The sequence below is a fragment of the Erigeron canadensis genome, chromosome 6, assembly GCF_010389155.1.
Source record: "Erigeron canadensis isolate Cc75 chromosome 6, C_canadensis_v1, whole genome shotgun sequence".
NCBI lineage: Eukaryota > Viridiplantae > Streptophyta > Magnoliopsida > Asterales > Asteraceae > Erigeron > Erigeron canadensis.
Window position 1 is genome coordinate 43,604,962 of NC_057766.1, and position 12,882 is coordinate 43,617,843.

The 12,882-nt window shown below is 34.4% G+C and overlaps 2 protein-coding genes and 1 long non-coding RNA gene across 3 annotated transcripts; 1 reads left to right on the forward strand and 2 right to left on the reverse strand.

Moving 5' to 3' along the window:
* The first annotated feature begins 407 nt into the window (after positions 1-407).
* On the forward strand, positions 408-4,206 carry LOC122604976. The gene is made up of 7 exons (XM_043777831.1): positions 408-877; positions 1,278-1,772; positions 1,872-2,436; positions 2,522-2,965; positions 3,041-3,321; positions 3,408-4,004; positions 4,093-4,206. The coding sequence occupies exons 1-7, from the start codon at positions 728-730 to the stop codon at positions 4,204-4,206; spliced, it is 2,646 nt and encodes an 881-aa protein (XP_043633766.1). The 5' UTR covers positions 408-727.
* A 29-nt stretch (positions 4,207-4,235) lies between these two features.
* Positions 4,236-4,743, reverse strand: LOC122604977. Its single transcript, XM_043777832.1, has 2 exons — positions 4,628-4,743; positions 4,236-4,522 (listed from the first exon to the last, which is right to left on the reverse strand). The coding sequence occupies exons 1-2, from the start codon at positions 4,710-4,712 to the stop codon at positions 4,236-4,238; spliced, it is 372 nt and encodes a 123-aa protein (XP_043633767.1). The 5' UTR covers positions 4,713-4,743.
* Positions 4,744-4,997: 254 nt separating this feature from the next.
* On the reverse strand, positions 4,998-9,121 carry LOC122606085. Its single transcript, XR_006324803.1, has 3 exons — positions 8,970-9,121; positions 5,884-6,033; positions 4,998-5,480 (listed from the first exon to the last, which is right to left on the reverse strand). It is a non-coding gene; the product is annotated as an uncharacterized LOC122606085 (long non-coding RNA).
* Positions 9,122-12,882: the final 3,761 nt, after the last annotated feature.

Genomic DNA, 12,882 nt, shown 5'->3' on the forward strand with positions numbered 1-12,882 from the left:
TGTTGGTGAAATCTGATAGTTGTGTTTTGTGTTAGTGTGTGTTTGAGTATATCTATAGTAGTTACCTATGATATTTATTTTGTGGGAGGTTTTGACTTACATGTGATTTGCTTTGTCAAATATCCCGTTTGTGAGGCTGTTTCCATTGCGTAAGATTTTACAAGAGCATGTAGGACAATCGTAAACACATGAATCGGTGGAAAGGGTCCAACTAATGATTTCGAATGTGTATATATAGTACTTGACTTATTTTTTCTTTGCATGGTTATCTGTTTAAATGTATGGTTGCTTATAAAAGGGGACGTGTAGGCCGACCACCCCATATGTAATCCGATCACCCCTTTTGGAGCGACTGTCGCTCCTAAAGGGGTAGTAGGATACGACAACGGGCGACAACATACGACAAATGTTATGTACGATTCGAACCTACCACCCCTTTAGGAGCGACTGTCGCTCCTAAAGGGGTAGTAGGTTCGAATCTAACTATTTGCCCCTATAATGTTTCTGTTTCCCCGTGACGATTCATATTCCCTTTAAAAGTTCGATCGATCGAGGCATTTCATTTGCTCACTTTTACACTTCATAATCTACACATTCCTCATTTGAATTTGCTCACTTTTACACTTCATAATGGTTCTGTTTTCATTTATTCAAACTCATTCGGTCGTTTTTGGATATAAAGTATAGTAAGTATAGATATTACTGATAAGTGTTTTTATTATTTTAGATGGATTGCTTGGAGGAAATTTTCTTAAATCCAAATGCGCCGGAAGGTGTAAATGACGAGTTTGTGTACGAAGAGCCCGATGACGAATTTGAATCCCCAGATGTCCGTGCTGAATTTGATTACGATCACGATGTTTTTTATACCAAGGAGGTATGTATATAATCCAACCTTTTCATTTTTTGTGTTGTTATTTTGTGAGTAATTGTATTTTGTTATTATTCATTAGATTTGTTGCTATAAAAGTATGTAAGAAAACTAATTATTAAAACTACGGATAAAAAATTGTTTATAAAAACATATTAAAAAATGTACGTAAAAATGTAGATTAACAAAAGCTATTGAAAAATTGTTTAAAAAAAAAGTGTATAAAAAAGTGTATTATAAAAAAGTGTATAAGAAAGTGGATTATAAAAAAGTATATAAAATAGTGTATTAAAAAAAATGTATTATAAAAAAGTGCATATAAAATCTAATTATAAAAACGTATATAAAAAAGTAAAATTAAAGTGTATAAAAAGTGTATTAAAAAAAAGTGTATAAAATATTTCAGGTGTTTGACACACACATAGATTTGGTAGACTGGGCTCAAAAAACGGCAAAGGAGCTTGGTTATGTGTTAGTAACACGAAGATCAAATGCCACAAAAGGCGGAGAAGTTAAAAAGGTGGTCCTTATTTGCAACCGTGGTGAAAAAAAAGATAAGCGGTCAACCGGGGCACCCAAAGGGAGTGCCAAAATTGACTGTCCATTCAAATTGGTAGGCCGTCTGACAAAGGACCATAGTTGGTGGGTTGAAGTTATAGATCACCGACATAACCATCCATCAGCTCGAAATTTGGAAGGTATTGCGTACGCAAGACGACTAACCGATGTTCAAAAAGAATTTGTGGACGAAAAGGCGTTGCTAGGTTTTGGGCCAAATAGCATAAGGGACCAATTGAAGGATGCATTTCCCGGCATCTTGACCCGTTCACAAGACATTTCTAACTACCTGCGGCAACACCGGCTAAAGCACGCCCAACAACGAGGGGAAACTCGAATGCAGGTGAAATAAGAAACATACCTGCATGTGGATCGTATAACTATATGTTTATTTTTTAAAAAAATACGACTTCCTTATACTTTGGTTGTTTACCCGTTGCAGATCGTGCTCCAATTACTATCTGACCATCAGTACACGTATCAGTACACGACGGATAGCAAAACCGGATGTTTGACCAATCTCTTTTTCGTACATCCTACATCACTTGACATATGGCGTGCATTTCCTTGGATCATTGAAATAGACGCCACGTATAAAACCAACGTTTACAACATGCCGCTTGTTGAGATTGTGGGTGTCACTCCAACTGGCAAGACATTCAGCATTGCGCACGCACTTATTGAAAATGAGCAACATGCGGCATACACATGGGTGTTACAGTGCTTGAGGTCGACGCTCGAAGAAGGTTTCGTCGTGCGTGTGGCACTCACTGATCGGGATCTGGCCCTCATGAAAGCGGTTAAGGATGTGATGCCGGAAACGAAGCTGATACTGTGTAGAATACACATTTGGAGGAATATTGAGTTACATGCCAACCCATCGTTTGGGTCAAAAAAAGATTATGGTTCGTTTAGACACCGGTGGGATAAACTCGTAAAGTCAATCACGGTTAAAGAATACGCAGAGAATGAGCAGCGGCTAAAAGTATTCTTGGCAGATAAACCAAGTATATACATCCCGTCCCCATACTGTTTTTATGATAACGCTTACGATGTAACCATGTAGCTAAATCACTTTTTATTTTCCTGCAGATCTTTATAAGTATCTACAAATACAGTGGCTTGCCTCGTACAAGGAGTTATTTGTGTCATGTTGGGTCGACCAACACCGCAACTATCGTAACTACACTACCAACAGGGTTGAGAGCGAGCATTCTTTGCTGAAGTCAGTTATGCATCAAAAGCGGCTTACGTTCCACAGAATCGTTGAATGTGTTAACTCTGTTGTCAGCGGGCAATACACCGAAATAAAGGGGTCACTGGAACATTGCAGGCAGTACAATCAAAATAAACACAACTATCCCTGTTTAAAGGATTTGCTCGGTAAAGCCTCCCATGTAGCCTTGCAAATTATGGTTGACGAAATTGATCGATTGAAAAATACACTAAAAGGGGACGTGTCAAAGTGCGGGTGTACAGTATGGGCTAGCTGTGGCTTGCCATGTAGTTGTCGACTTCTAACATACATGCAGGAACGTAAGTACAGTTCATTCAAATACAAATGGTCCATTTTACTTAAAAATACTTAATGTAATATTTTTATTCCTGCAGGAAGGCGTGTTCAAGAATATGAGATAGATGCATTTTGGTGCAGGCTCGATATAAACCCGTCCACCTGCCTGCCTGGAAATGTGAAGAAAGACTCGGATGATGACGAGCCTGTTGAGGACTTTTGTGGCGAGGTTACTACTGCCTTGGAACGACAACCCATAAAACAAAGGAAAAGCTTGATGTCAAAAATAAAGGACCTCATCTATCCAGGTCGGTCCAAAATCAAGGATCCGGAGGTCCAAAAGAAAACACGTGGTAGACCTGTTGGGTCAAAGAAAAAGGTATATTATTATAGTCTAGCAAATTATTAATTGTTAAATACTATACGGGTATACATCTAACTTAATTATTCATTCATTCATTGCAGATGCCAGATTTGAACGTATCACCTCCGATGCCACCACCACCAAAGATGAAAAAGTCAAGGTCCGTGCACGTGACAACACCTAAGTATCCGGATACCGCACCAGACTCAGGCTCATGCTACAGAGACTTTCAGTCGGCGAGACACAGTGACCATGTGCCCACGCAGTCACGTTTCGCGGAGCCTGACACCGAATTACGGGAAGACACCCGTGGATATATTGATGAGTTGATCCGATCGTCACAATTTTCAGCAGCAGGGCCGAGTAATGAGCCTACAACCGAACCCTCATTCTTAGATCAGTTGTTCGGCGCAGCCGAACCCGCGTACTATCCTGTGCCACCAACAACACCAACAGGCGTAGTGGATCAGTTCTTCAGTGCCGATACTTATTTTTCTGCAGGTCCTAGCACTCCGATGCCAGCTGCACCATCATCGTACTTTGATTTTTTCACTACGCCCACACAACCTTCGATGCCACCAGCACCATCACCTCCGATGCCACCAGCACCATCACCAATATCTCCCATATCAGTTGAGCAGCAATTGGCTGCTCTACCAGTACCACCACCTAACACTCTCCCACTGCAGCACGGCAGGGTATCTGCTGCGCCTACACCCCCCCCCCCCCCCCGTGCTGTAAAATGCTGAGATTTGAATTTTGACTTTCTCTGCCTATATATGCTAGCTGCATCAGCACGGAAAGCCTGTTTTGCTACCTTCCGGGTGGGGTCGTCCTCATCAAGCTCTAAGTACTGGTCCATCGCAAACCAGCGCTACATTGTTTACAAATACAAGTTAGCATTTTCGGGGTTATCATTGTAAAACATATTAAGTAAAAAAATATAAAAAGAAACATATTCTAACCTGTATTTCCTCTAAGATATTGTCCCTCAGAGACTCAGGCACATCATCCCATGACTCGTAGTACTGGGGGACATCTCCGATCAATGAGCCTAACAAAGATTTGTACATAGCCCCGTAGTCCCCGATCGACTGAAAGGTCTTTGATTTGTAATCGAAGTACATGGGTAACGGGCCTCCATTTTTCTTGAAGGCAGCCTCAAGGTTTAGATGTTTGGCTGCCTCTCTTGGTGGTGGTGGTGTTTTCTTCGACCCTACAAAACCAATAAGTAACAATAACATAAATAAGTTACTTTAAACGATAAGAATACAATTATTTCAATGCATAACTAAATTTAATGTAAAGTCAATTTTCTTACCGCTGTTTTTGCAGCCTGTTATTTTCTTCCACCACGATCGGTGCGGATCGTTTCCATCGCCGTCGCCGCCGTGAGCTCCTAGCATTTTTCTTATATCTACATAAATAATACACGTATTATAATACTTTTTATATCAACTTTTTTAACTACTTTTTTTAACTTAATTTTTTATATGACTTTTGTACTACTACTTTTTCAATATATGTTTTAATATCTTTTTATACTTATGTTTTAATACCTTTTTTATTTATACATTTTTATATTTTCTAATACAAACATTTTCTAGTACAAACTTTTATAAACTTTTTTTTAAATATATTTTTCATATACTATGTAATACACTTTTTTTACATTTTATATTTTTTACACTTTTTTACAAACATTTTTACATAACAAAAACAAGAACAACAACAAGAACACAAGAACAACAATACATTAAATCTATGGGCGTATACAAAACGTATTGTATACCCGTATGCTATTTGGCCCAAAACCTAGCAACGCCTTTTCGTCCACAAATTCTTTTTGAATATCGGTTAGTCGTCTTGCGTACGCAATACCTTCCAAATTACGAGCTGATGGATGGTTATGTCGGTGATCTATAACTTCAACCCACCAACTATGGTCCTTTGTCAGACGGCCTACCAATTTGAATGGACAGTCAATTTTGGTACTCCCTTTGGGTGCCCCGGTTGACCGCTTATCTTTTTTTTTCACCACGGTTGCAAATAAGGACCACCTTTTTAACTTCTCCGCCTTTTGTGGCATTTGATCTTCGTGTTACTAACACATAACCAAGCTCCTTTGCCGTTTTTTGAGCCCAGTCTACCAAATCTATGTGTGTGTCAAACACCTGAAATATTTTATACACTTTTTTTTAATACACTTTTTATACACTTTTAATTTTACTTTTTTATATACTTTTTTATAATTAGATTTTATATGCACTTTTTTATAATACATTTTTTTTAATACACTATTTTATATACTTTTTTATATAATCCACTTTCTTATACACTTTTTTATAATACACTTTTTTATACACTTTTTTTTTTAACAATTTTTCAATAGCTTTTGTTAATCTACATTTTTACGTACATTTTTTAATATGTTTTTATAAACAATTTTTTATCCGTAGTTTTAATAATTAGTTTTCTTACATACTTTTATAGCAACAAATCTAATGAATAATAACAAAATACAATTACTCACAAAATAACAACACAAAAAATGAAAAGGTTGGATTATATACATACCTCCTTGGTATAAAAAACATCGTGATCGTAATCAAATTCAGCACGGACATCTGGGGATTCAAATTCGTCATCGGGCTCTTCGTACACAAACTCGTCATTTACACCTTCCGGCGCATTTGGATTTAAGAAAATTTCCTCCAAGCAATCCATCTAAAATAATAAAACACTTATCAGTAATATCTATACTTACTATACTTTATATCCAAAAACGACCGAATGAGTTTGAATAAATGAAAACAGAACCATTATGAAGTGTAAAAGTGAGCAAATTCAAATGAGGAATGTGTAGATTATGAAGTGTAAAAGTGAGCAAATGAAATGCCTCGATCGATCGAACTTTTAAAGGGAATATGAATCGTCACGGGGAAACAGAAACATTATAGGGGCAAATAGTTAGATTCGAACCTACTACCCCTTTAGGAGCGACAGTCGCTCCTAAAGGGGTGGTAGGTTCGAATCGTACATAACATTTGTCGTATGCTGTCGCCCGTTGTCGTATCCTACTACCCCTTTAGGAGCGACAGTCGCTCCAAAAGGGGTGGTCGGATTACATATGGGGTGGTCGGCCTACACGTCCCCTATTATAAAGCTCTATGGAATTAGCTCTCAGCCTTGACATTCTCAAAAATAGTTTTTCTAGCTTTCAAAAAAGCTTTAGACAGTAATGATATATTGCGAGGGTAGGGAAAACTGTTTATCGGGATTAAATAACACAATAAGATCCATAGTTGTCTAAAATTAAATGTAACCCAGGCACCCCCAGCAACCAATTTCTCATTTTGTTCTTTCAAATATAGACCCTTTTTCAAACTCTCTGCATGTGTTTTAAGCTCAAATTTTTGAACCATTTTGCACCAAAATGCTCTTTATTACAGTATTTTTGTACTAAAGTGTGAAACATATTAGTTTAGGGAGGTCCAACATTGTAGTTCAGACTTAAAAGTCACTAAGTGTGCAACCAATGTTTTGAACATGTTTGATATTGCAGGACTCTTTTTTCATGTCAATAGAATTCAAAAAACTAACAATAATGTGTGTTTCACAATCCATTAGACTTGTCTAGTGCCAAGATTCAGTTTGAGTTGTATTTAGCCTATCTGTAGGCTATCTTTACGAATCTACGAAAGATACCGAAAATCCTCTAAATGACTTGATCCAAAGACATCCGCAGTCGTTCCTCATTTTATAACTAGTTGTTTTGGGTTAAGTTAAATTCAACACACTTGTTATATTAGGCTTGGTGTTTTACCACATGAATCGGTGGAAAGGGTCCAACAATGTGTATGTCAGAGTGTGAGAAAGTGTGTGTTTAATTTCCTAACGTAAGTTTTTACAGTTTGGCCCAATTTGCTTCAACTCATTGCTTGAGGAACCTAGATATTTTGTTTAAATTTTTGGATCCCATTAAATTATGTCCATACAAGTTTTAGTGAGTGTTTGACATATCCCTCCAAAACCAAAAGTACAACACATACACTTTTGTTTCATCAATACTCAAAGCAGGAAGTTGTTGGATTCGTAGATGAAAACAAGAACAATAATTGAATGTTAGACATATTGTGCAAGCTACTCAACCACAGTTGATTTCTTACATTTACCTGTTTTACTATGTCAGTTAAATAAGAATATTGGCAAAAGATTTGTGATGATACATTGCATACTTCAAGCAAAAAAAATAACTCTGCCAATCAGAAACCTGACCACTATTATTTCTCTTACTACACGTTATATTGTACTGCACACTTTCAATTTTTTTTTACTGACATACGTGGAAGGACTAGTGTACAATGTTTTTCCCAAAAAATAAGACACTATAGATAATATGATAAATTATTGCTGTACTATGTTTTTCACAAAAACCGAAGTTTTGACAACAAATGTTTTGATATTGCAGAGTGTTGCTGAAGTCTGTTGGTATAGATAAATCATTGTTACTGAATATGACATAATTGGACGAAATATATAGCATGAGGTTTAATCGAAAAGATAAGATTAATGCAATAAAATACATATAACTAATCAAGCAGGTCAAGAAACATGCCCAAAAATATGACACATGATATATAAATTACACTCATGAGAATAAACCTGCCAATGAATTAGATACATCTATATATCATATTCCATAAACACGAGAATCTATATATGTTTATACTAAAGCGGAGAAAAAAGGAAAAGAGATTGCCGGAAGGATAAGAGAGGGTACAGATTCTCCTCCACTTTTGTGGGTGATGTTCAAAAATTCTCGTGTTTCGTGATTGATCTTACTTATTTTGTCATCTCTTGTTACAGTGACATAATGCCTCGATTTCATTAAACATAATATGAGGCTAGAGCAACCCCGATGGTAAGTAAATGGGAGATCTATATGTAAACAAAAATTTATTCTCATTGGAGAGGAGGACTAGCTAGTTTAATGACTATTGTCTAATAATAATTTAGAAATTATAAGTCATTCTCAACAAAAGCGGCTAAAACAATAATTATTAAAAAAAAAAAAAAGGCTTTTGCAGCACAATAGGTGACTGCGCCCCTTTTTGACTTTCTGCGGTGTTGTGTTAACAAGCCGAAGCCGCTAGAGGTGATGGCGTTGATGATTGTGGCATCGTGATCCCACTAGTGATTTTTGTTTTAACAACTGATGTTCTAATTAAGAGTTACGGAGGAACCATAACAACATCCATGATCCATTTTATAACTAGCTAGCCTCATTATTTGAATTTGGATCAACTAATTTTCATATGGGGTAATGTTAATTCAACTAAATTAGACAAAATCCTAAACTTGAAATTATTCCCTAGCTTTTTGAGAGAGAGCAAAAAAGGATCAAACTACTGTACTGTATTGTTGGTGGTGCAATCATATGGTAAGGAGATCGAAAACTCAAAGGGCTTAACCAATTATAAGTCATCAAGCCTATTTGCTTCTAGCTTTGTCAAAATTTAAGCTTTAATTGTTGATGCTGTCTTGCATGTCAATTATGTGAAGACGTCAATATATAATCTGTTTTGTGAATTTCTGTATGTTTCTTGAGATAAGAGACAACAAGGTCTACAATTCTATTTGAAGAAACATTGAATACGTACCTTTAATTTTGTGCTGATTCACGCATTCTCAAATACATCTTCTAGCTTGTCACTTGTTACTTCTGTACAACTCCATTCTCGGACTAAGAGCGAAACATTGAATACGTACTTTTAATATTTTGTAATTAACCTTAACTTGGAACTGCAGAAGATATATAATAAATTCATAAATGTACATGTTAGTACGTTACTAGGAGGATGGCTAGAATACTCTTCATTATTGGTAATATGCAGTTACGGGTGAATAAAAAGTAGGATCTTAATTGTTGACTAAAAAAATGGTTTTTTTTTTTACTAAAATTGTATTTTTCGATTTAAGTTTTTTAGATTAACTTTTTTTTCATTCCTCTAGTTCATTGAATTTTCAAATATATCCCTTCTAAGTTGGTAAATTTTTGTTTCTGTAGTTAGGTGATTTTGTTTGTTGTCCCAAAACATCATTTGATAACAAAATGGCCTAGCAGGACACACTTTACAATTTAAATGATTTAAAAGGGGGGAAATTTCGTTGATTTTAAAGAGTCGATTCAAAAACTACACTAAAACCATAGATATATAATAAACCCTATAAAATCTAATTTATATATTATTATTTTTTGAAACAAAGCTATATATATATATATAAGCTAACAAAGTATCTAGCAAAACACTAGATATCGTAAACAAGAGTACAAGGTAGTGTTTGGTAGGGTGGAATGAAAATAGTGGAAATGGAATGAGAATCACTTTCCTTGTTTGGTTACACAAGAGAATGAAAATGAAGAGGTAGAAAAGGGAATCATTTTCATTCTCATGATTCCTCCCAAAATGGTAAGAATGGAATCAAAATACCTTTTTTTTTCCTCATGTATTTAACTATTAATCTTAATTATTTATATTATGATATTATAATTAGTTTTTGTTAAAAAAAATTTTTCATATTAATTGTTTATTTTTTATGTTTCTCTTATTATCATTCTCGGTTGTTACCAAACAATATAATTATTCTCTTTCCAAATACTCATTCTCTTTCCTACTATTTCCATTTTTTATTACATTTATATTCTCAATGATTCTCTCCTACCAAACGCCCCCCAAAGACATATACTATATCTAGGATAACAGACAAACAACACTATCCTTAACACATCTTGAGACTTGAACTACGATTAAAGCAAAAAGGGTATTAAAAAAAACTCTCTCCTATTGCGAATATAAGATACGAGAAAGAACTTCACCATTAGAGGTTGAACCACCAGTGTTCACCTTGTGATGTGCTTGATGCAAACCCATATAGATCTCATGGGGAAAAAGGAAAAGAATCTGACAAACCATTCGACCACCAAACACGAATGCACATACAACACAAATGCACATACAATCTTCTTGCAACTACTCGTAGCCCAATTGTGTGATTGGGAAACAATGACGTTAAAAAAAAACTGATAAGCTTTTCCCCGTTGAGAAAGCCATTTTCATTACGACGCTTCCAAACGACCCAAATAAGACAAAAGATAACAGCCTCAATGAAAGTTTTATGTTCAATTTTAAGTAAAGATCATTAAGCCGTTGAAAAACCTCACCTAAAGTTGGTTGTAGAATTGAAGGAATACTAAGCCAAATAGCCACTAATCTCCATGGTCTATCCGCTACTTTACAACCCATGAAGACGTTACGAGTGGATTCAAGTCATGTGCCCATTACGTACCAACCTTAATGGTTGGATAACACATTCATACTTTCATAAGAGTGATATTTGTATGATTAAGCCCGATAGCAAAAGCGAATATTTGATTTCATATCTCATTAATTGTGCGCCCAACAGTAACAAAATTAACTAGTTTTCTTGAAAAAATAGATTATAATATGATGCACAGTTTACCGCAATAATTTATATATATATATATATATATATATATATAGTTTGAAGAGAACAAAATAAATAAGAGAATTTTTATTTATTTTTTAGCAAAGTGAGTTTCGATTCAGGAGTTAGAGACAATTTTTAACGAGATATTTCTAGATTTTCAATCCCTTACTCATGAAAAATACCTTTAAGATAAAACCTCAAGTTTTGAACCCTAAACTTTGAGTAAACTTATCTCCGGCCCATATAGTGGATTTAATTTAAAAATATATAATTTTAGAAATTATTTTAAAAATCTTACTCAAACCATAAGATCGATATGGGGATTTCATTCAAATTCTTTACTAATCTTACGCTTTGATTGATTTTTAGCCTAATTCAAAGAATTAATCATATTCCAATAAATAAAAGAAGGCACATATAAAATCACACATTTATAGAAATACTCGTAACATCTCCGCCGTTGATGTCCGGATTCCCCGCATACCTGGCAGTAGACGGCTCGCACATGCAAAAGAAACTGCTTTAGAATTTGTTACATAAAAGACAAATACTTATATTCTTAAAGACAAAATGTACTAATGTCTTTTATGTCTCACATTTTTGCCTTTTTAATCATCAATAATGTTTTGAAAGTTAAGTTACATGTTTTGTTTTTTATTGCACATATAAAGAAGACGAAATATTTCAATTTTAAAAGTTATTCGTTTAACATGTAACAGTACAAATAAATTTGAATTTATCTCTTTCACTAATGAATTAAGATGATATATGAAAATATCGTTAGTCATCTTAAGTTCCTTATGTCAAAACATCATCAAACAAAACATTGGCATCATTCCTAAGCCATTTATATCTTAGTTATTATAGAAATAAACAACTAATTATAAGAGCATCCACAATAATAATAAGTTTTGATGACTTATTTTTTTTGCCACATTATTATTTCATTACCTTTAACCTATCAAAAAGTTATTACTCCAATTGTAAAGTTTTTTCTATAACCTTTTTTACCACTAAAAAGAAAAAAAAAAAACTTTTGCTCAAAAGGTTGAGGTTTCTGACCCTATTGATCAAATAAGTCATTGTATCCAATGGTATCAACCTTTTATAAAGACTTTTTTCTTCAAAATAAGTCTTTCATCAAACACCATTGGAGATGCCCTAAGGTTGTAGGTTTCGAACCTTATCATAATTTAGTTATCATGTCCATTATAAAAAGATATGTATTTTTTAAGAAAAAATATGGGTATTTTTTGGTTGAAAGAAAATATTTGTTGGTTTCTAATTGTTCGTAGCTTCAAAAAATTTGAAAAACTTATATGCTTCGTAGTCGACCGTATAAACATTTGTCAAACAATAAATGTGATAATCTAATCAACTTAGATGTATGAAATCATCATATAACTAAAGAAAATGTAAAATTAAACAAAACCCTTAGGGTTTTGTTTAACATGTATAAAAATGTTATATGTTTTCATATCAAAAGTCCATCCCTTAATTTTATGATAAGTATACAACTATTTAATGCATCTTAACGTAAGTTCTTATGTCTTTATTTAACAAAACCCACTAAAACTAATAAACTCAGGTAGGTAAATATTGAGGTTTTACAATAACTTAAGCCAATAAAGTTTAATAATAATAATTAAAAAAAGGCTAAACAACGATGTAGCACCGAAACCGATACGGCAAAGGGGCACGGGAACGATACGGGAACGGGAAACGACAAAATTAAAAAAGTTAGGATACGAGTACGGCAAAGATACGACAATAAAAATATTTTAAAAAATATATATTGCTTTTATATAGAAGAAGACTTGAGACTTAATAGATTATGTATAATTATATATGTATAATTTTATAATATATGCTTGATGGTGATCGGTGATCACGGATTAATTTTTTACTAATAGGGAATAGAAAAGGCTTGATGGAAATCTCAAATGTATAATGTAGTTAGTTTGTGTTTGGAGGTATGCATTTGGATTATATAAAAGCTCATTGACACCCTATTATTAATTCAATACGGTATGTAAGCTTCACAGAAACGTTTCGGTGGTATAT

Excerpts from the sequence above, each read along its gene's own strand:
- LOC122604976 (XM_043777831.1), top strand. The coding sequence starts at position 728 with ATGGATTGCTTGGAGGAAATTTTCTTAAATCCAAATGCGCCGGAAGGT. Across the intron at positions 1,773-1,871 it reads GAGGGGAAACTCGAATGCAG|ATCGTGCTCCAATTACTATC; the intron begins GTGAAATAAGAA and ends TACCCGTTGCAG. Across the intron at positions 3,322-3,407 it reads CTGTTGGGTCAAAGAAAAAG|ATGCCAGATTTGAACGTATC; the intron begins GTATATTATTAT and ends CATTCATTGCAG.
- LOC122604977 (XM_043777832.1), bottom strand. The coding sequence starts at position 4,712 with ATGCTAGGAGCTCACGGCGGCGACGGCGATGGAAACGATCCGCACCGA. Across the intron at positions 4,523-4,627 it reads AACAGGCTGCAAAAACAGCG|GGTCGAAGAAAACACCACCA; the intron begins GTAAGAAAATTG and ends TTGGTTTTGTAG.